This window comes from Equus asinus, chromosome 25 (assembly GCF_041296235.1).
Source record: "Equus asinus isolate D_3611 breed Donkey chromosome 25, EquAss-T2T_v2, whole genome shotgun sequence".
Lineage (NCBI taxonomy): Eukaryota > Metazoa > Chordata > Mammalia > Perissodactyla > Equidae > Equus > Equus asinus.
The window spans coordinates 20,014,000-20,038,438 of NC_091814.1; the positions used below are offsets into that span (position 1 = coordinate 20,014,000).

Genomic DNA, 24,439 nt, shown 5'->3' on the forward strand with positions numbered 1-24,439 from the left:
GCATTGTTTTTATAATACAAAATTTTTGGAAACCACCTTAACGTCCCTCAGTGGTTGAAATGATTAAAATATATTGAGATAGTATTTAATGGTACTGAAATGTACACATTAAAATGGGGGCCTGCCTGGTGGGGTAGTGGTTAAGTACACACGCTCTGCTTCAGCAGCTCAGGGTTTGTAGCTTCGGGTCCCCAGTGTGGACCTAGCACTGCTCGTGAAGCCATGTTGTGGCAGCATCCCACATAAAATAGAGAAAGACTGGCACAGACATTAGCTCAGTGGCAATCTTTCTCAAACAAAAAGAGGAAGACTGGCAACAGATGCTAGCTCAGGGCCAATCTTCCTCAGAAAAAATTAAAAACTGGTTAAAATGGTAAGTTTTGTTATATATATTTTACCAAAGTAAAAGAAGAAAAATACATACTATGATTTACCTATGTAATAGAATACTACTTTTAAAATAGTACAATAGATCTTTATACAGACTTGAAAGTATTTCATAATATTTTGTTAAATGGATACTTTTATAAATTTGTACATATTTACATGTATGTATGTGTAAGTGTGGGTACAAAAATAGAAAAATATCTGCAGAGCTAAGATTTTAACAATGCTAAGTTTTTAACAATGGGTGCCACTTGTGGTGTAAAATTATAGGGAAGACTTTAAATTTTTACATTATATACTTTTAAATTGTTTTAATTTATGAGTTAGTGCATGACTGTTTTAAAGTTAAAATACAGACTCCAAACTATATTATCATGTTTTCAAAAAGTTTGTGAATAAAAGAAGAAAATTTATATTCATAAAGCTTCTAGAGGCAGCAATAAATACCGAACTTTGGATGTGGTGAAACTTACAAAGATTGTATCTCATTATAAACATGAGAGCGTCTAGATTGGCCTGTGCATACAAAATATGTCACTAAAATTAAGTGTAGCCACAATAACTTCTTATGTAACTTTATTTTAATTCTAATTTGGTAACAGTGACACCCAATGCACTGTCATATTTTACACAGAAACAGGATGATTGACATAAGTGACAGGTCTGGAGTTCTGTACTGTCTGAGCAGAGAAAGCCCTTGGACAAAAGGATGGACACAGCTCTCGGTATGGAGGAGTCCCACAAAATCACTAACCTTGGGTCCATGCATTCTAAGTATCACTGTCACTCTACCCCAAGATCCCAAGTTCTTTTTGTCCCATCCTGCTTCCTCTTGTAAAAAGAAGTTAGAGCACAATTTGACCTGTGCCTAAAAGAGCCAGTAGGAATCCGGTTCTAGTAACAAAGTCCTTCCCATTTCTGCATTCATGTCGGTTCTCCTGGGTGAGTTCTTCAGGGTTTGAGCCTACTTCACTTCACAGTAGTTGCAGGAATAGTCTCATGGAGGAAAGCACCTGGATGAGGTGTACTGGAAACTGACTCCCCCAGGACCTCTGAAGAACATATTGGTTCTGAGACATGGGGTCATGGATGGTTGCCAAGGAGCAGAACTTTCCATAACTTTACATAGCATCTTCATAGTCCAAATCTGTAATGCTTGCCTTCTTCAGCCAAGAATATATGGCTGAGGAGTCCTAGAAGCAAAGGCACATGAATAGGACCAGAGCAGGGAAAACAAGAAGAACATGCCTCCCATGGTTTCTCTTCCCCAATCAACCTGGATGCATCCTATCATGGTGCACCACACAGCATATAAATTGGAGACTCTTGGAAGACTGTGGCCCTAGGCTAGCATTTTCAAAGGGCTGCATCCCACTCATGGGCCACAGAAGTGCCTCTACTGTGCTGCAAGCTGATCAAAACATGCAAGGCCTTCTCTCATTCTAATGGGCCATTGTTATTTCCATGGGCTGTCATTTTTTAACGATGTCAAAATTTTATATTCATAAACTAAATTTAGCGTGTCTCTGGAGTTAACCAAGGACACAAATTCTGTCCTGAGTCATCTGGCTGCCACATCACTAGACAAAATTACAATGCACCTGCTGTCCTTGAACACATGGCCAGTTGGAATACCTGCAATATTCTGAAGGTATTTTTGTATCATCAGTGATGTCTTGAATTGTTCAAGGTTTACAAATTACTGAGTTTTAATGACATAAATCACTATTGGTTTAGCTTCGTTCAATATTAATTTCATTTTCTACGGGTGCTTGGTTAACTTTAGAGCATGGTGATGTGTGTATGGTTCAACAGTATTTCCTGATAAAGATTTTTAAGTAAATAGAACTCTTAGACTAGGCACGCACTACAATTTAACTGCAAATCATCCATATGTGCATTGTTAAAGGAAATGTATATGTAACTTCCAAAGTTTCCCTATACAGTGACACTTTATTGTTATAACCAAATGTCTTGATCCCCATTGTAGGGGGAAACAAGGGAGAAGGTAGACCATGGGATCTTTTGACTTTCCAAAGTGGCCATCATTTTAAAAGTTAGAGAACCAGTCCCCAGAATAAAGAGAGAAAGAGCATACAGGAAAGAACAACAGGGATTCCAACTCACCTTATCCTCAATATGTGTCCTTGGGGGTCCTACTGTGGAGGAAAAGGTACGATACATGCTGTCAGATTCCACTTATACTTAAAGTCCTTCACTAAATTAGTGTTAATAAGGGCTTCTTCCTCTCCTGTCTATTTCCTGTGGATTTATTTCCGTTAATACTTTTTGTCTCACTTTCCTGCCTATCACAAAAATGATTCCTTTACTATAAAGAGGAAAACTGGCAGCCTGGGAGTGGGAGGGTAAGTAGGTCCCCCCTGGCATTTATACCTCTCAGCTGTTCTGGGTCCAGCATGTATAGGATAGGACAAAACAATAGTAACTAGGCAGCTTGATGCAGTGCAACAGGGAGTGCACAGGGCTACTCAAAGAGGGCAGGCAGAAGCCACCATCTCCAATCTTGCCATCTCACTTGGGTGTGAGATATGCAGGAGATGAATTAGCATCAGCACTGGGCTCTACTGGAGGCAGCTTCCAGATCAAAGGTCAGTGTTCAGATAGGCATAGAAATGCTCATGGTCAGCTTCAAGGGCAGAAGCAGCAGCAAGGAAGAACGCTGCCATATACATACTGCCATACACAGCCACTGATTATCCTCTTGGTTCCAGGAAAAGATAAAAGTCAGAGACAAATTCACTCCCTTATGTCTCACCTGCTGCTGGTTGCAGTTCCTGCTGCATATGGTACACCAAAGAATAAACCTCATCCCCGCGTACAACATTCACTGCAAGGGAACAAAGGATGCATCATGACACAGTCGCTTCGTCCTGCCGTTGAACTTACTCCATACTTACCACCTTCACAGCCAAAAAGACAGATGCGTCACCTATTTGCAGAAGTGGCTAGGGCACAGCAGTGTCAGGTTTGCCCAGCAGACATTACTCCGTTGCCCCTTCCCCCAGCTTGCTCTACCTACTTGTCCCAATTCACTTGGGAAGCCTCACCATTTTCGTATACAGGATGTTGTTGCTCCGGGTCAGGTGAGTTGAGGTAGGTAGATTGTTGGGGTACAGGGCTGGGAGGGCTCCTGCAAACACAGAAACACATGCTATCTATCTGGGATAGCATCCCAGATATCCCAGACATCACTATCTGGGATTATGAGTAAGACACTGAAGGAAAGAAGCCTGATAGAAAGTCCTGAGCAGAATACTAATTTACAGGAAAATCAGCAATCAGCACAGCTGTACGGTACAAGCCACGGCCCTATACCTAGGCTGAGTAGGGCATTGCAGAGTATCACTAGAGAATGTACCTCATGAATGTAAAGTCCTTGTCTGACTGACTCATTGTGGTATTGTCCACACCCAGAATAGTACCATTCACATCACAGGTGCTCAGTAAATACTGAATGAAGAAATATTGATTCACTCCAGATGGAAAATATGTTGCTAGGCAGAAGAAGCAGCTTGAGGAGAAAACAGTCTTGCATGTACATGCACCACTGAAAGTGTGCTACTCTGATTTGGGGAAAAAAATCAATATTTTGTTGGCATAAACAATAATACACTATAAAAATATATCATCTAAACATTGGTTATCCCCAGATGGCAGTATTTTCAAAAATCTTTTCCTCCTCTAAACTTCTAAAGAACTTCATCAACAATTTTTCATTATGTTTATTACTCTCTGGCCTATATTACAGAAACGCATATATATCTTAACTACTCAAAGACTCTCAAGGCATTTCCATATTTTCATGCCTTTCAGCACTCAACAGAATGACTTATAGACCCTCAGATATTGGTTAATTGACTGAATGAATGCGTGAAACGGGTCAAAGTAATGTAACTTTCTTATTCTGCAGATTTAGTGAAAGAGATAATCAGGAAGAATGATGAAAGGATTTAAATTAACTAGCTATTATATAAAAGAAGAGGAATCACAAATGAATGTTCAAAGTTGTCAGTGGGACGACTCTCAAATGGTAGTTTTGGGTACAATAAAACATGAAAAAAACTCATGAGAGAGGACAATTCAAATTTTTTGAATAGATTTTTCTACATTGCCAGTGAACACAGAAAAAGCAGAGACCTCACCTGGGTGGATCCCTGGCTGCACGTCTTCCTGCAAGTCAAACAAATGAACATACATGTCAACGGAGGAACTCTTTCTTGGGGCTTTTATGTAGCCCTTGTGCGAGGAATGTTCCTTGTGCCAGGATGCCCATCACAAGGTGCCACCGTGTGCCCAGAGGACATCCTGGCAATCGTTTAGGCAGATCCTTCATTTTTTGACGAAGAGACTCAGGCCAGAATAGTCAAGCGAGCTTCCCAAACACAGTTTATACCAGAGCTAGGACTTGAGTCCAAGTCTTAGAAATCTTACATCTATTATATTTTTTCTTTTGGTATTACAATCATACCACCTAATCTTATCAGAACAAGAGTCCTCAGAAGCAGGAGTTGCCACAGCCATGTTATAGAAGGATGAGGTGCCCAAAGATGCAGGAAAAGCTTGGAATTTAAACGAGAACTCACATTGTCTTCTCTTGCTCCATCTCCAACTTGTTCAATGGAGAACAGGAGACCAAGATTAAACACACAAACCAATATGTAATTACCAATTGTGATAAATATGAAGCTAAATAACTCAGTACTCTGATGAATAATAATAGAAGAGAATTGTAGGCTGTGTGGCGAGGAGGAGCCTCTTGGAGAAAATGATATTTACAATGAAAAGTGAGAAAGATCTAGCAATGAGTAGAATGTGTGGATGTGTAGATGAGCATTTCAGGGAGAAGAAAAACCATGTGACAATACTCTAAGATGAATAAGAATTATTGCATCGGTTGGGGGAGGGCAAAAGCAGTAAAGGTGGACATTTGTATGGTGATGGATGGAAACTAGACTTTTGGTGGTGAACACATTGTAGCGTTTACAGAAGTCAAATTATAATGATGTACACCTGAAACCTATATAATGTTGTAAATCAACGTTACCTTAATAAGTAAAAAAGAAGTGATGCATTGACTTTAACTAGGAGATGATTGGTGTAGCTGGAACTGTTAACTGTACTTCTCTTCCAGTAGCTGATTAGTTATTTTAAATAGAGTTACATTTTTGTATAAAAATTAAATCACAGAAGCACCAGATCTAAACTGATAACACATGGTGGATGGAGAACTTTAGTAAAAACGTTGCACTACTTTAATAGGTGCCATTCCCATGCTGGGAGTTATGAGTAGATCTATAGGCAGATGGCTAACAGGATATATTCATCCTTTACAGTATATATGTCACAAATCTAGCCTATTTCCGTGAAAACAAAGGTCATAGTAACCAAATACCAATCCCTATAGATACTCACCTATTTTTCTCTTGAGCCAGCAGCAGAATAATAGGGCCATAGTGCCAAGACCAAGGATGCCAAGCAGTACTTCAATGACTCCTGAAGTAAGAAGTTCTTTTCTGTCCCTTGTAGGCACTGAGGGGAAAGACCTGTACATGAGCTGCTAAGGAAAACGGCTTGGGTTTGGAGAGCAGACATCTTGACTGTGGGTTGAGGCCAAGATCTACTCTTCCTGGAGGGAGGGGAGGGATGGAATTATTTATCTAGGGACTTGCAACTTGTCACATTGATTAAAGGAGAAGAGAGGCACCCAGCCTTCATGTCCTCCATGCCCCCTCAGATATACCTCCCAGGACAGCACCACCTGCAAAAGCTCCATCTTTGGTAGCACACCACCGAAAACATTTGGGGTCAGCAAAACTCTCTCACGATGCTGGAAAAGAGACATTGACCAAGACAATTCCATAGCCTGAGCTATACCTGTGATGTTGAGTGGCACCAGCTCACTACGCTGGGCCCCCAGGCCATTGTTGGCCTCACAGTAGTAGTTTCCAGAATATTCTGCAGTCAGAGAGAAGTTGAAGGACACTCCTCCTCCAGAGGGGGCCAAGCTGTTCCCCAGGGTGACATCTTCATGATAAAACTTGTACAGGATTGGAGGAGAGCCTCTCTGGGCCTCACAGTGAAGCTCCACCACGTCCACTACCACAGCCTCGGCCCCAGGAGCCCTGAGGGTGAGGACAGGACGAGACACTGGAACTGACAGAGATAGTAGACTGTCAGAGAGGGTCTCTGATTATGGGATAGATTCATAATCGCTACCCACAGAGGCTCAGCCCCAGTGAACTTCCTCAGGGTGCCCCAGGGGAGCATGGAACCCAGTCTGCAACCTGCTGGTTGAGCTGAAGCGTAGTGGAACTTACTTCTGACAGTGATGCTCACCAGCCCACTGAGACTGGGGCCATAGCCATTGTCAGCTGCACAGTAATATTGCTCAGCATCACTCTCCCTCACCGTAGGTATCTCAAACTTCGCCATCAGTGAACGCTGGGTCTTTGTTTCCAGGTTTAAACCCAGGGCCCCTTTGTACCAGAAGAAGGTGATGTCTCCTGTGCCCCCAGCGACCAAGCAGACAAGAACCAGCTTCTCTCCCTCCATCACAAGTCCACCTGGAGGTTGTGTCTCCAAGCTCACATTACTGACAGGAACTCCTACATGAACACAAGAAGACACAGGAGGACCCTGAGTAGGGAGTATTTCAGGGACATAGAGTAGGTGTGACAGTCCTGAAAGCAAAGGCCTCAGATAAAGTCAATACTTTATATAGTTTAATGGCAGGGGTGAGGTGGGGCGGAGGGCAGTTCTGCTTATTTGGAATTGGTATGGCTGAGTTGATGATGGCAGGGTAAGAAGGGCACCTTAATATTACCATAGAGGATGCGGCATCACCTCCCTGCCTAGGATAATGTGATTCCCAGAACCCTGATCTCTCAAACTCATTTTTCAAAGCATAGTAGTATAGTGGTTACAAGTCCCTGTTACAAATCAAACTGCCTGGGTTTGAATGCTGATTCCAACTCTTACTGTGTTTGTTTGATCAAATTACTTAACTTCTCTGAGACTCAATTTCCTATATGTAAAATGGAGATGATAATGACAGTTATCTCCTACAGTCGTGAAGTTTCAGTTGAACAACATGTGTAAAGCTCCAGAACAGGGCCTGCAGCATATGAACTGTCCAGTGTTTGTGTGTGTGTGTGTGTGTGTGTGGTGGTCCAGGTTCACCAGTACTAAGTTCTAAGGAAGCCTGGGGAAGCCCAGCCTTCTGGAGGAATTAGACATTTGCTTTATGGCATCATGGATACATCTTTGTCTGAGAAGGGGAGAGGATGTCAGAAGTGGCAACCCTAACATGGAATAACATGGTTCAGAATCACAAAACTCTCTCTTTTCTTTTTATCTTTCAAAATCAGGCCCCAACTTCTCCTCCTTAAGCCCTTCCCCAACATCCCCTTCCACAAAGCCTTCTCTTACCACCTCAGTCAGATTTCTCCTTTCTCTAGGGTTTCTATTAACACTCAGCACTACACCTCACATATTTCACCCTAGTTGTTTAGGGCGCTGGTTGAGCGTCAGCTTCTTATAATCAGGGACGATGTATTATGCAGCTATTTCCCCTACACTCTCCAGCACAGTGAAGACACACAGTAAGGGTTTCCTAAATATTCTTCTGTTTGCTTGAATGGGAATAGCAAGGATAAGGGAAGATTCATTAAGGACTCTGATAAAAACAGAAGCTCAGGTATATCTCTTAAACAGCTCCTATTCCTTCAGGATACAATAGTCAGGGAAGGCCAGCCTCATGCCTCTGCCCTTCTCAGCCCACCCCAGCAGAGGGCCCCCTGGCACTCACTCTGCACTTGTATCTGGATTCTCCGGCTCCATGTCTCTATGAATGGCACTGTCTTTGCTCCACACCAGTAGGACCCTGAGTTTTCCCTCCAAATGGTGGCGATCTGGAAGTCTGGGGAGCTGTTCCAGCCCTTCCCCAGGACCCGACCATCTTTGAAGAAGCAAAACTGGAACTGGAAATTTGACTTCTGTCGAGTGTGCTGGATATTACAGGTCAGGGTCATTGAAGTCCCCTCTATGGGCTGAGAGGGGCTGGCTGTCAGAAACACCACTAGAGAGAAAGATTAAACACATATTCCAGGACAATGAGTCAGAGTTTCTGGTAAAGGTGCTTTGTGTTCTCAGAATTTGAAACAAGATTCAAAGAACCAGCCATTTGAACAGACAGACCACCCCTCACATTACCCCCCCAAGTGGCCCATGGGCTTTTCTGCTGACCCCTAGCACAGCCTGCCCCTGTGCAGCATCACCTCCTTCCACAAGGCAGCTCTTACCTTTGACTTGGTTCTTACTCTTTGAAGTTTCTATCCATGAACGAAAAAGACCTTTTTCGGACGCAGTGCAGGGTTATTGATGACTGTCACTGGCGTTGGCATTGGACATGGTGAAGCTTGAAGTTTTAGGAAATGTGAATATATTTCATTCATCCTTGTTGTAAACTATATTGGTTATTTTCTTCTGTTCCCTTTCCTCTGACATCTCAGACCCATACTATCTCTTTCAAAGACAGAATCTGAGGACTGGAGAATCAATCAGTCTAGGAAAGACTTAAAGGAACTCAATTCCTTTGTTACTGTTTCTCATCTGCCCCTATTATTTCTATTCCCAGTGGAAGGAACAGGCATGCACTTGCCTGGACATGCCCTGCATCTGCACATTCTAAGTCACAGCTCCCCTGCTCTGGGACTCCTATACAAACCTCTGTAGAAGCCATGGTCATAAGAAGCAAATTCAGTCCATACCTTACTTCTCAGGGATGTATCCCTTTTTCGTCAAAGGGGCTCTTTTCTGTATGAATTAAAGATGAGCAAAGTTGTGTCCTGCTTTCATCTCATCTTCTTATTGGCCCCAATTGCAGAAGCCCATGAAACATCAAAGCCCTGGTAGTATTGACTCTTTGGGTATTTGTTTTTCCAACCCTCAGAGCCTCTGCTCTTTGGGAAATTTAAGAATTTTCTTAAGAAAACCTTTTTCTTTCTTCATCAGATGAAAATGCTAAATTGGGATGCTTTACCCTGGAACTTTTAAGAAATCAATTCAACCATGGTAACAGAATGTTTGCTCTGTACTGAGGCATGGAATACCCTGCACATTAGTGTGACTTTATCTCCTTAGAAAACTGTAGTCCCCAGAAGACTGGGGAGCAGCTTTGGGGCTGAGCAAAGAAAGGAATAAAAAAATGCATTAGGCACTTGTAACCCACTCTTCTGAATGGGACTGGGGTGGAGTTGGACTAGGATACCAGACAAGACAGTTTGCAAGGATCTAGAGCTTGGTCTTGCAGCCCAGAGTTTCTTTTAGATAATTCTCGGGCACAGAGACTATCTGGCAACTTGCTAGCAGCAGAAGCTTTGTTACTTCATCCTGGATGTGACTTTAGGTTTCAGCTTAGGCTAGGATTGGACACATACAATTATAGGGTAAAAGCTGTTCCAGGCATAAGGCAACATGGCATTAACACAAGGCATGTGTTAGACTTGGACAAACATCAGGGAAGGAATCCAGAGGCTGAGTTGGTTCTAAATACCTCTGGTCATGGGAATTCCTAATCCTGTGTTCCCTAGTTGCACATGCAGCCTGTGTTCTTGAGGTCAAGGATAACCTCTTTTAACCCTATGGTTAGTATGTACAAGAGAGCAGTTCTACTATAGATTAGATTTAAACACGCTTTAGTGAAAGATTCCTTGTGGGGGGAAATTTCCTCCTCTTTTCATATGGTAAAACTAAGACTTTGAATCAGAATCAGAGCAATGAGGTAAGTTTGCAGAAGCCAGAGTCTGAGAGAAAGAAATTGCACTGGGGTAATGGTAGTGGCTGCAGAGCAGGGCTGAAAATAGAAAGGAGGCAGCAGTACCACTTTGTTTTGTGCATGGCCCAAGGATTGAGTGTAATGTTCTCCATGGATGTGTGACTTTGGCATTTCTTCCATCACTTCTGGTGGAGCACCCGGTTGGGAATACATAGAGGTCTTGAAGCCCCAGAGGCTGGGAAGGCAGAGATTCTTCTAACATCAGTCTTCTACACCCTCTGACTTCCTTGGGCAAACAGCATCTTCCTCCGTAAGCTGGGATTTCCCAGAGGAAAGACTGTGATCTTGAGAAGGTCAGAGCAAGCGTGCTCCTGAGGTGAACAGGCACGTGTCAAGTACAGAAACTGGTGTGAACACAAGCAGCCCTGGCCCAAGGGAGCCACTGTCATTTGCATATCTCAGCAGCTGTCACCCGATGTCAGACAACCATCCACAGGCCTTTTGCATTGGCTCAAGTGACAAGATACCCACAGACCGTGAAGAAGAAAGGGAAGTGCAACTCACCATTTGGTTCACAGAGTGGAGCTGGGAGAGAATTCAGCAGAGATCAGTACAGAGAAGCAAATCCCAAATGTACACAAAGTTTAACATCCCCAAGAGCTTTCCAAACAACACATCTACCTTCCCCATGCTCTCCCCACATCTCTCCCTCCCTCTCTCCTTTAGTCTTTCTCTCTCCTTTCCTCTCCAACTTTTCTTCTCTCCCTCCCTCCTTCTTTTTCTCTCCCTTCCTTCTTTCTCTCTGTTCTTTTTCCTACATTCCACATCACCCACAAAACAACACCTAGTTCATCTTTATGACCCTAAAGTACTTTCCAATAACTTTTCTAATCTATGGTTAAGAGGTGGTGCCTTTGACCTATAACAACCTAGCAACTCCCCTCTCCAAGCCCCTGATTCTCATCCCCTCCTCTCAAAAGTCTTGATGATCCAACTCCAGACTGGCTGACTCATGGTAACAACAGTCAGGCAAGGACAGTGGAAGGGCTCATGCTCGAGACATGATGCCCCTTTATTTACCAACTTCAGATCAAAGGTGATCTAGGTCCAGAGAAGTAAGTCAGATTCCTGCAAAGATTCTCTTTAATCTCAAGGATTTGACCGTAATATTATGGCATAATGATCAAGAATGGAAAATTCTGGGGGAAATGCAGGCTCTGCAGCCAGATGGCATAGATTTGAGTCTTGGCACTTCCTCTTACAAGCTGTTATACCCTGGGAAAAATGCTTCATCTCTCTCTGCTTTAGTTTTCTTTTCTCTAAAATGGAGATAATTATTGACCTACTTCACAGAGTTTTTGTGAGGGTTAAATAAATTGATATCCATAAAACGCTCAGAATAGTGCCTGGAATTTATTTAGCATTCAATAAATATTATCTCATTATTATTATCTATTTTAGCCCATCTTTAGTCTAAGATGCCTGCTTTTTTTAGGTTAAATGCTTATTTGAATAATTAGTTCCTCAGGTAGGAGAAGGGAATCAATGGGGGCTAGCATTTATTCATCCACACAACAGACTATTTTGAGTGCTTACTATATCCCAGGCATTGCACATGGCACTGGGGTCACAGGAGTAAACGTGAATGACAGTCTTTGCTGTCAAGGAATTTACATTATAGTGGGAGTGAGTCAATTAAAAAATAATATATAACATGATTTCAGAGAGTGATCAGTGTTATAAGTGAAATAAATCAGAGAAATGTTACAGAGTATCTTAGGATGATTTTGACTATTTAGATAGATGTCAATTGAGCAGAAACCTGAATGAAATTAGAAAGCAAGCCTTCTGAATATTTGAGAAAGAGCATCCTGGCAGAGAAAAGGCAATTTCAAAGACCTTGAGAAGGAATGAACTTGTCCAAGGAGGAATGAGAAGGCAAGTGCACCTGGAACTGACTAGGTTGGGGGACAGTGGTAGATACTGGTGCATTAGAAGTAGTCAGGAGGCAGTTGTGGAGGACTTTCTGGACTTGGTAACAGCTTTGGATTTCATTCTAGATATGATGGGGAGCTATGGACAATGTTGACAATTTATATTTGTAAAATCACTCTTAATGTGAGAAAAACAGGCTATGGTCATGCAAGAGAAGCAGGGAGAACATTAGTGGGAATTTAGTCTGGAAGAGTGAGGATGATGGCTCAGGTTAGGCAGTACTGGTGCTGTGAAGCAGCCAGATTTCAGGATAAATTTTGAAAGTAGAATCAATAAGAATTACTTATGGATTGGATATAAAGTACAAAATAAAGAGAGGAATTAAGTATGATTCTTAGATTTTTGGCCTCTGCAACTGGAAGAATGATAGTGACATTTACAGAAATGGAGAAATCATGGGGAGAAATAGGTTAAGTTTTGTGGTGGTGGTGGTACATGTGGAAGATCAAAAGATCTGTTTGGACATGTTGAGTTTAAGATGTTTGTTAGACAGCTGAATGGCAGCTAAATACATGAAAGGTGTTCAAAGGAGAGATGAAAGCTGGAGAAATAAGCATGAGTTTAAGCAGTTTAAGCTTAAAGTGGCAGGTAAAGTGACTAAATTGTGTAATTTTGGAGTGTGAGTATGGATAGAGAAGTGTAAGTATCAACCTTGGGAAAGTGAAACATTTTGAAGTCAGTAAAGCAGCAGGTATTGAGTTAGACAGGGAAACAGCAGAATATGATGTTCCAAAGCCAAGTGAAAAAGTATTTCAGGAGGAAAGAGTGATTAACCATGTCAAATACCCCTGAGAGGTTAAAAAAAAATGAGAAATGGAAATTAAATCCCAGATGGGGCAACATGGAAGTGGTTGATGATATTAGCAAGAGCAGTTTCAATGGAGTGGTGGAGATGAAAGATTAATTGAAGTGGGCTCAAGGAAAGATGAGGAAGAACTACAAGGACTAGAACAGTTTAACAGCAGTTAGGAATGGGGGAGAATTCTATACATAACTAAGATATATGACTAAGAGCTGATTCTTTGAAAAGATAAACAAAATTGACAAACCCTTAGCTAGACTCACCAAGAAAAAAACAGAGAAGCCTCAAACAAATAAAATCAGAAATGCAAGAGGAGAAATTACAACGGACACCTCAGAAATACAAAAGATAATAAGAGAATACTATGAAAAGCTATACGCCAACAAATTGGATAATCTAGAAGAAATGGATAAATTCTTAGAAACATACAACCTTCCAAAACTGGACTAAGAAGAGGTAGAGAATTTGAATAGACCAATCACCAGTAAGGAGATTGAAAGAGCAATCAAAAACCTCACCAAAAATAAAAGTCCAACACCAGATGGGTTCCCTGGTGAATTCTACCAAACATTCGAAGAAGACTTAATGCCTATTTTTGTCAAACTCATCCAAAAAATTGAAGAGGAGCCATTCTATGAAGCCAACATTATCCTGATACCAAAACCAGACAAGGACAACACAAAAAAAGAAAATTACAGGCCAATATCACTGATGAGCATCAATGCAAAAATCCTCAACAAAATACCAGCAAATGGAATACAACAATACATCAAAAAGATCATACATCATGATCAAATGGGTTTTATTCCAGGGATGCAGGGATGGTTCAACATCTGCAAATCTATCAACGTGATACACTGCATTAACAAAACAAAGAATAAAAATCACACGATCATCTCAATAGATGCAGAAAAAGCATTTGACAAGATACAGCATCCATTTATGATAAAAACTCAAAATAAAATGGGTATAGAAGGAAAATATCTCAACATAATAGAGGCCATATATGACAAACCCACAGTTAATATCATACTCAACGGAGAAAAACTGAAAGCTATCCCTCTAAGAACAGGAAGCAGACAAGGATGCCCACTGTCACCACTCTCATTTAACATAGTATTGGAAATCCTAGCTAGTGCAATCAGGCAAGAAAAAGAAATAAAAGGGATCCAAATTGGAAAAGAAGAAGTAAAACTGTCACTCTTTGCAGATTACATAATTTTATATATAGAAAACCCTAAAGAATCCACTAAAAAACCTTTTAGAAATAATAAATGAACACAGTCAAGTCACAGGATACAAAATCAAGACACAAAAATCAGTTGCATTTCTATACACTAACAACAAAGTAGCAGAAAGAGAAATTAAGAATATAATCCCATTTACAATTGCAACAAAAAGAATAAAATACCTAGGAATAAACTTAACCAAAGAGGTGAAAAATCTGTACACCAAAAACTATAAAACATTGTTGAAAGAAATAGAAGACACAAAAAAATGAAAAGATATGCTGTGCTGTTGGATTGGCAGAATTAACATCATTAAAATGTCCATACTTCCTAAAGCAATCTATAGATTCAATGCAATCCCTATCAAAGTTCCAACAACATTTTTCACAGATATAGACCAAAGAATCCTAAAATTTATATAGAACAACAAAAGACCCCGAATAGCCAAAGTATTCCTGAGCAAAAAGAACAAAGCTGGAACTATCATACTTCCTGATTTCAAAATACACCACAAATCCATAGTAACCAAAACAGCATGGTATTGGCACAAAAACAGACACACAGGTCAATGGAACAGAATCAAGAGCCCAGAAATAAACCCACACATTTATGGACAGCTAATACTCAACAAGGGAGCCAAGAACATACAATGGAGAAAGGAGAGTCTCTTCAATAAATGGTGTTGGGAAAACTGGACAGCTACATGCAAAAGAATGAAAGTAGACCATTCACTTACACCATGCACAAAAATCAACTCAAAATGGGTTAAAGACTTGAATGTAAGACCTGAAACCATGAAACTTCTAGAAGAAAACAGAAGCAGTACATTCTGTGACATCAGTCTGAGTAGCATATTTTCAACTACCATGTCTGACAGGACAAGGGGAAAAAAAGAAAAAATGAACAAATGGGACTACATCAAACTAAAAACCTTCTACACAGCAAAGGAAACCATCAACAAAATGAAAAGACAACCTAACAAGTGGGAGAAGATATTTGCAAGCTATAGATCAAATAAGGGGTTAATATCCAAAATATACAAAGAACACATACATCTCAACAACAAAAAAACCAAAAACCCAATTAAAAAATGGGCAAAAGATCTGAACAGAGATTTCTTCAAAGAAGATATACAGATGGCTAACAGGTATATGCTTAACATCATTAGCTATCAGGGAAATGCAAATCAATACTACAATGAGGTATCACCTCACTCCAGTCAGAATAGCTATAATTAACAAGACAGGAAACTGCAAGTGTTGGAGAGGATATGGAGAGAAGGAAACCCTTGTACATTGCTAATGGGAGTGAAAACTTGTGCAGCCACTATTGAAAGCAGTATGGAGTATCCCCACAAAATTAAGAATAGATCTACCATATGATCCAGCTATCCCACTGTTGGATATTTACCAAAGAACTTGAAAACACAAATGCATAAAGATACATGAACCCCTATGTTCATTGCAGCATATTCCCAATAACCAAGACTTGGAAGCAACCTAGGTCCCCATCAAGGGATGAATGGATAAAGAAGATGTGGTATATATACACAATGGAATACTACTCAGCCATAAGAAGGGATGAAATCCAGCCATTTGTGACAACATGGATGGATCTTGAGGATAATATGCTGAGTGAAATTAGTCAGAGGCAGAAAGTCAAATACCATATGATCTCACTCATAAGTAGAAGATAAAAACAATGACAAACAAACACATAGCAATGGAGATTGGATTGGTGGTTACCATAGGGGAAGTGGGGAGGGATGTGGGCAAATGTGTCATTAAGCTCACATATGAGGTGATGGACTATAATTAGTTCTTGGGTGGTGAACATGATGTAATCTACACAGAATTTGAAATATATTACGATGTACATCTGAAAGCTATGTAGTGTTATAATCCAAAGTTACTGCAATAAAATAAATTTAAAAAAAAAGAAATTGAGGGCATGAGGAAATGTTTGAAGTGATGGAAATGTTCCGTTTTTTTATTGTGTTAGTGGTCACATTGATATCGACTCTGATATCAGTTTCCCCACATTAAACCCAGCATATATGAGGTTAGAACCAAAACACTCTTTCTCTGCTTACTCTCTGGCTTCCTGGCTCCAGAATCCACTATCCTCTGTGGAGACAGACACCACCAAAGACAAGCACCTGCATTCACTATCTCCTCCCTGCCAAGGAGATACAGGCTGGTGGGAAAGCTGCTGACCAGCAAGGTCCCAGGCTCCCTCCTCTTTGTGAGGAGTCTCAAGGCCACAGACAGGCTGGTGGGAAAACTGGCCAGCAAGGCCACATGCTCCCCCTCCCCTACCTGAAACCCCAAATAAAAACCCTTCCTTTTAGCTTTTCAGGGAGTTTGGGATTTCAGCGTTAGCTGCCCTCTCTCCTTGGTCAGCGCTGTGCAATAATAAAATTTCTACTTTCTTCCACTACACCTGGTGTCAGGTCCTTGCTCATTTGGGAAGATCTGCATAGCATATCTTCATTTGTTGGGTGTCCCCCGAGTGTAGGACATGGACTAAGCTGGGACTGGAAGCACTTTGGTTTTTGGTTTTGGTCTTTGTTTTGGCTTCTGTTTGTGGCCCAGGGTTTTTGGGAAAGTGTGCTTGTTTAGTATTTGTTGCTGTCTGTTTGTCTTTCCTTTTAAAAGTATTAACATGGGAGGTGCCACATCTATTCCACCTAAAAGCCCCTTGGGAAAACTTTGGCTAACTGGTCGACCTATAGTTATAACCCAATGTCTAAAGAGGGAGATTTCCTTTTGTAACACCATGTGGCCACAATATTCTTTAGACTCTGGAGGAAAAAAACAAGGTCAAACAATGGATCCTTAAGTTGGGAAACTTTTTAGAGAGCTCTTATGATAAACAGCTGTTTTATTGGTACCTACGAAAAGACCAAATTAAAAGGAAACTATAATGACTAGTCTTAAGAACTTAATCAAACTTGGGGTCTCAGCTTCTTCTCGTGGTCTTACAGATGCTAATGAAGACATTAAGTTAACAAAGAGAAATCAGAAAGGGAAGAGTCACAGGACTCATCCCAATGGGATAAATGGAACAGACGTGAATAAAGTTAAAACAAAGGTTTTAATAAAACACTGCCTAAGGTTGAATGGGCTAAAGGGACCCCCGTATTGGCTCCCCAACATTAAAGGACATCAGACAAGCCTGTTCTTTCTTTTTTTTTTTTAGTAATTTATGACTCTTTTATTTTCCACTGTATTTGTGGATATTTCCCTGTTATCATTTCTAATGTGAGGTATTTGTGTTGTTTTTCTCTCTTTTCTTTTTTGCTTTGAATTGGTTAGCCAATGATTTATCTAATTCGTCACTTTTCACAAGCAAATTGTTCTTTATTTTTTTTTTTCGGATATACATCATATTTCAAATTCTGGATACATTGCATCATGTTCACCACCTGAACACTAATTATAGTCCATCCCCTCACATGTGACCCTAATCACCCCTTTTGCCCTCCCCTCTCCCTCCTTCCCCAATGGTAACCACCAGTTCAATCTCCAGTGCTATGTGGTTTTTTTGTGTGTGTCATTTTTATCTTCTACTTATGAGTGAGATCATATGGTATTTGACTTTCTCCCTCTGTCTTATTTCACTCAGCGTAATACCCTCAAGGTCCATCCATGTTGTCACAAATGGCTGGATTTCGTCATTTCTTATGGCTGAGTAGTAGTCCATTGTGTATAAATACCACATCTTCTTTACCCATTCGTCCCTTGATGGGCACCTAGGTTGCTTCCAAGTCTTGGCTATTGTATATAATGTCACAATGAACATAGGGGTGCAAGTATCTTTATGCCTTTGTGTTTTCAAGCTCTTTGGATAAATACCCAGCAGTGGAGTAGCTGAATCATATTGTAGATCTATCCTTAATTTTCTGAGGATACTCCAAACTGCAGATAAGCCTGTTCTACTTACCGCAGTTTGAAAAAATTTAAAAGGTCAGGAGGCAAAAATCAGAGAGGAAAACCTGACCAACGATTGTTTGGGGCAACAGTTAGGCTACTAATGTTATTAAGACTATAAATATTAAAGTGTTTAAGCTAATATTATATGAAGAGGTTATGTCAACTTTGCCTGAATGTTTGCTTTGGGAATAAATGTTATGTCTAACTGGGAATGCTTCCCCTACACAATATTGTAATACCAAAACTTGTTAATGGAATTCTAATGTAAGTTATAATTAAAAGTATAAGAGTTAGTAAAATTAAAAGTTTTGTAAAAATTGATATACTTAAGTGGGCCAATTTCAGTTCACACTAACTGATATATGCAATTGGAAAAGCCAGCTGCAACAACGGGGAGCCTGTTTGAATCTTTTGAGACTTCTAAATAAAATTAGAAATACTTTACTACCTCTTTAAGAAAAAATAATTACATAATTAAACATGCCAGCAGCTAAACCCAAATCTACTGCTTTTGTCTACTCTCTTGCTGAGCTTCCCAGCAAGCTGAACTTCTCTTCAACTCCCCCAAAATTCCTGCTCCAAAATTAAACAAGTAAAAATAGGTAAACTTTTGAGATAATTAGAAATTGCAATGGTCATTCTGGGAAACCTCTGTTTCAGAGAAGAGAGGATTCAAAATCTCTCATAATGAAATGCAGTCTTCAATTAATATGCAAAAACTTTTAAGAGACAAAGTTATTTAACATGATATAAAATGATTGATGAATGAAAGCCTGTTTAATTTTGCTGGTTTGATTTAAAATAGAGATGTCCTCAAAGTTATCAGCATTGGCTGTGATGCAGACATACAGCCTGGGTTTACTGCTCAAATGAGCTCATGTCATGTCTGTTACAAAATTTATCAGCAAAACTAATAACTCAGTATAATAGCTAATTTTGTTTAATGTCTCATGAGATTTTTGTAGATGATCTAAATATAATTGCTAAAGACAGGTAAACTAAATAAATACAAAAGGATAAAAGTTTTTGGAAAAACTTTTCAATGATAATTATATGTATTATGATATATGTACTTAAAACAACTGAGGATGATAGTTAACTGCTGTAATGTCACATGAAGTTTTAAAGAGTAATTTTTAAAACTGGGTAAGAGTTTTAAGTACAATAATTATGTTTTATAGTCTGTATACTTAAAAAATAGCTTCCAAAATCTTTTTGTAAACTTAAACTTTATAGTTTTACTAAGTTAAGTTAATTAATAACAGTTTATTGGGTATCTAGGTCATTTCCACATAAGATACAATATTAAAGGTTAACTACTAAGCACATATTTGTCTGGCTTTGGTTTCTCATATCAAAAAAACTATAAATGTGCTTAGGTTTATTGATAAACATGTTTTATGTATGCTGAGAAATTTTCTATGAGAAAACATATATTTCTAAAAGGTCTGTATACAAAGAAAGTAAAATATACGTTTTCAGTAAAAAGGTATAAAGAATAGAAATATTTTTGTTTCTTGAGTTGAGAAGGATAAATTTGTCCTAAAGTACTGGGACAAATTCTGAATGTAAACGAAGTAACCAAAGGTTTGTAAAAGTAAAGCCCTAAAGAGTTTTATGTCTGGTCAAGTTCGCTAAGATTAAAGTAAATCCAATGAAGTAAATAAATTTATAAGTCAAAAGTCGACTGCTACAAAATTAAAATTTGGTCTCCTCTTTCTTAAAAAGATAATTTTCCTAAACTTTTAATCTGCTCTTGATAAAAAAATTATAAAAAAAAGTTTTTTTACTATTTTAACTCCGTTTCCCCTTGACTGTTTCTGTTATGACTTTGAATGGATACCTGAACACGGTTTCGCAGTGAACCTGGTTTCCTATCTGAACAAATGTTTTAAAGCTTTTAATATTTTTGACAAGCTTCCCCGCACACATAAATATTCAAGTCCTGAGTAAAAACTCTCTTTTGAACTGGAAGTAGAGGGAGGGTTTCTTTGGGGATTTTCAGAGGGCCCATGGGACTTCTTAGAGAAATTTGCTTTCTTCCTATAAGAAAAATGCTAAACTAAAAAGGCTTATTTTGTATGTTAAATTACATAAGAAGCATTGTCAATTAAGTAATGATAAACTTTTTTAAATGGTATTATGTAAATGAGTTTTATTGATATAAGTATTTTAAAAGTTATCTGATCTGTTCTGATTGTCAGTCATAATTCTGGTTATTATCTCAAAATGTTGTATATCACAGAGATGGTCAAATACCTTTGTCAATTACCACTTCTGAATGTTTTGTTATTTACAGACAGCTGCTGTTTTACTTTGATGTTTTTGCAAATATGTTTCATCTTCAGGGAAATTCATAGAAAGGACTCTGGCGCTTACTCTAGAGTACAGGTTTTAATAAACGTTCAGATTGTAAAACTAAACAGGGTAGAAATTACAGAACTCCAACAGAGAAACTGATGACCTCACAAACTGCTGACAGAAGATTAAGATCAAGAACCAATTACATGGGACAGAATAAACTGATAGGGATGATTATAACTTTTATGGCTTTTTACTTAAGATATTGCTGATTTTTGATGTTTTGTTTTTTTCAGATTTAAGAAAGCCTTTTTCTCTATTCTCTTAAGGAACTATGACTTATAGCAATTTGTAAACAAAATTGAAACATTTATCTTTTTCTCCCTATCTGAACCCTCTAAAACGTAAAAACTCCTGATAAGTAAGTATTCTTATTCTCATGGCAATATGGTTGTTTGCATAAGTCCAATAAGACTCTGTTCTTCTTATAACAGGATACAATTGGAAACACTGGTTATAACACCAAGGCTTTGACTTGAACATCATATTTGAGAAAAACACACAAGCTCGGATATGACTAGGCAGCTTTTGAGGAATGAAGGTTGACATCCTGGAATAAAGCCACTTGGAAATATTGGCCTGGTACCTTGCTTATGGATTCAGTGACCTGGTAAGGTTGAGCAAAGAATCTTGCTCCCTCTGGCAGGCACAAGGAACCTCAATATTTTGGGGAACCTCACAAAGAGAGGAATTCACCCAAATCTGTAGGTACCGAAGGCAGAATCTGATGACAGTTCCTTTGCTTGGCTTTCCTTGAGAGGCTTTTAAAGTTCAACCTGAGATTCTTTATAAGGTCCCAGCAAAGCAGATTTAAAAGAGCCTATATAATCAATTACTATTCTTGCTGTACTTATGTAAATAATTATGAAAAATCTATTAAAACTAGACTTATTTTGCAAACCAGTTAGTCTTAATTTGGCTATGTCTAGTGAAATTGAGGGTGATTTTAGAGAGGAAGATTATGTTTCCATAGAAAGTATAATATACGCTTATAGATATTGGATTTTAGTTCTTTTAATTGTCTGAAATTTTTGTTTTACATCTGTTAACTGGAATGGATCTTGAATTCTTCCAGTCTCCTGAAATATCTGGCTACAAACCTCCAAACTAACATTTTCAGGATTTTTTCCCAACATTTTCATCTGGAATCATTGAAAACTAAATCTGCTCTTTTTCTTGAAGCCTTACAAACTGAAGCTGGAGGACCTAATACAAACTTAAGAGAGATTCATGTCTACTGCTGTGTAAGCCACTCAAAAAGCTACCTGAGTGGCTGATGACACCATGAAAAACATTTCAAACTGCAACAGATGCTTCAACCCTGACTTCTAGGAATCTTGATTGACTGCCCCCTGGGCTCAGAAACTGGCTTATGATTTTCTCCAACCATTAACCTTGTTTTTCTCTTTATTTTTCTCTAGAAAAATTTCTTATTAAATATCTGGCTACTTACATCACACAGGCCTAACTTCAGGAGCCCACCAGCATCACTGCCTTATTAAAAGACTGGTTCAGTAAGATGAAACAACCTACGCCCCATTTCAACAGGAAGTAGCTGGATCAGTCACCACCCCAAATCCCTCAAGATTGAGGGATGGACATAAAATAAGGGGGAGTTGATAGAAACTCTGATATCAGTTTCCCCACATTAAACCCAGCAAATATGAGGTTAGAACCAAAACACTCTTTCTCTGCTTACTCTCTGGCTTCCTGGCTCCAGAATCCACTATCCTCCATGGAGACAGATACCACCAAGGACAAGCACCTGCATCCACTATCTCCTCCCTGCCAAGGAGATACAGGCTGGTGGGAAAGCTGCTGACCAGCAAGGTCCCAGGCTCCCTCCTCTCTGCAAGGAGTCTTAAGGCCAAAGACAGGCTGATGGGAAAACTCTGGCCAGCAAGGCCATATACTACCCCTACCCTACCTAAAACCCCAAATAAAAACCCTTCCTTTTAGCTGTTCAGGGAGTTTGGGATTTCAGCATTAGCTGCCCTCTCTCCTTGCTCAGCGCTGTGCAATAATAAAGTTCCTACTTTCTTCCACTACACCCAGTGTCAGAGATTGGCTTGCTGCGCAACGAGTGAGCAAACTCACTTCAGGTTCGATATCAACATAACCCTAAATCTTTGTCAAAATCATAGATGGTGTATCAAAAAAGTGAATGCTGCTATCATTTAAGGTAAAATGAATTTTAAAAAGAAAGGATGGGACGAGGTGAAGTAAAGATAGCATCTCGCTGAAAACTTTATGAAAGGAGACAGAGAAATGGTGCAGTAAATACAGAGACCATCAGGTCGCATTTCTATTACTTTAAGATAAAAGATACTGTAGAATGTTTGTATATTTAGGGAATGGGGAATGGAGAAATCTTTTGGTGATGGAGCAAAGTTTTTGAGAAAGCAAGAGAGTCTGAGACCCAATGTACACGTGTAGAATTCTGTCTTTGATAGGATGAGAGAAAATATATTCATGGTGGGGGGAGAAAAGGCAGGGCATGAGGATGCAAACGTAGGTGGGTTGGTAGACATGACAATAGAAAGATGAGGAAATTTTCTTCTGATCACTTTTATTTTCTCAGTGAAATATGAAGCAAGATTATAAATTGAGAGTAAGAAGGGAGAAGTTTGAAAAAAAAAGAAGGTATGAAATAGTAATCATCAAGAATGGGAGAGCATTGACTATGAAAATGTAGGAGGATTCCCTGGTACTGCTGATGGTCATCTGAGATTTGCGGTCTTACATGTTACCAGAGATAAGTCAACAGGATTGGACTTTTTGTTTAAAGTCACATTCAGCTGCTTAGACACAGGTATGAAGCATGCAGAAGAGTGTGTTAATCAGGAAAGTGCTATGGAGGAAGAGAAACGACGGTCTATCCAAGGGAGTATTGTGATGGACTACAGAATCTAAGCTGAGTACTGTGAGAAGAGAGGACATGGAGTGTAGTAATTGACAATGGAAAAGTAATCCTGGGGACTCGAAGACATGTTGGAAATGGAGAGTTAGAGAAAGTAAGCTGAAAATACAATACAGTTGTGGGGGCGAGGGCAGGGTGGGGATGCTGAAAACAAAGATTTTGAAAGTCGGGCAGTTGTTAGTGTTGATAAATTCTAGGGTTAGATGGTAGGAATGGGGAGGTCCAGGAGGGATAAAGGGAAATAATATTGATAGTAGGAAGGACAAGATACTAAGAGGGCAATTTGTTGTATGATTTATCTCTGTGGCTATTGAAAACGCCAAGAATAAAGACAGAATTAATATTGGAAAGAAAGACAGACAGTGAACACTTCCTATGAGATAAAAACTGAAATGATAGTTTTCTTCAAAAATCTGTCTTTCCAATATTTACCACTTTCTTGCTGACTCTGAGCTCTCAGTTGGAAGTAGACATCTCAGCATCCCTGAGCATCACCAGGCAGAAACTTAGTCCCGAGAAGTCTCACAGCTCTTCAGTAGGCAGAGCCCCCAGTGTTTGAAATCCCATACCCTGCTCTGAGCTGTCCTACTCACCACAGATCAACAGCAAGAGCCTCAGCAGCATGAGGACCAGGTCAGGGCTGCAACTGGAGATGTTCTCTCATCAAAAGAACAATTCACCTCATAGTCAAGAAATGATGGTTTGTCAGATGTTTGCGGAAGTCAGGATCGGAAGTCACTCTGCAGCACAAGTTTCCAGAAATAGAAAAAGGAACAAGAGTCTTCAGATGGCCAATCTCTATTTCCTCTCCTGTGAAGGCTGACAAATGAAAAGTGCTCCATTTTACAGATTGGTTCAATTTCCACAACTTCAAGATAATACATCAGGTCCTTCTTCAAGAACTCAGGTATCTCAAAGGAAGTTTCTCAAAGGCAGATTTTGACTTTGATGAGAGTGTCACCAGGCTATAGTCCCACTGAAATTCAAATGGCATGCGTTTCATATTTGATAAGG

The 24,439-nt window shown here is 39.6% G+C and overlaps 1 protein-coding gene across 5 annotated transcripts; it reads right to left on the reverse strand.

Annotated features, from left to right (window-relative positions):
* Positions 1-946: 946 nt before the first annotated feature.
* On the reverse strand, positions 947-24,170 carry FCRL1 (Fc receptor like 1). 5 transcript variants are annotated; one of them, XM_070496977.1, is made up of 11 exons: positions 24,019-24,161; positions 8,709-10,768; positions 8,216-8,485; positions 6,726-7,013; positions 6,283-6,561; positions 5,821-5,937; positions 4,551-4,578; positions 3,456-3,538; positions 3,164-3,235; positions 2,515-2,546; positions 947-1,580 (listed from the first exon to the last, which is right to left on the reverse strand). In XM_070496977.1, the coding sequence occupies exons 3-11, from the start codon at positions 8,436-8,438 to the stop codon at positions 1,509-1,511; spliced, it is 1,194 nt and encodes a 397-aa protein (XP_070353078.1). In that variant the 5' UTR covers positions 8,439-8,485; positions 8,709-10,768; positions 24,019-24,161; the 3' UTR covers positions 947-1,508. The 5 variants fall into 5 exon arrangements, with proteins under 5 accessions (XP_070353078.1, XP_044613859.1, XP_014692380.1 ...); XM_044757924.2 differs by having other exon boundaries at positions 2,515-2,543; positions 10,748-10,768; positions 24,019-24,152; XM_014836894.3 differs by having other exon boundaries at positions 10,748-10,768; positions 24,019-24,152.
* Positions 24,171-24,439: the final 269 nt, after the last annotated feature.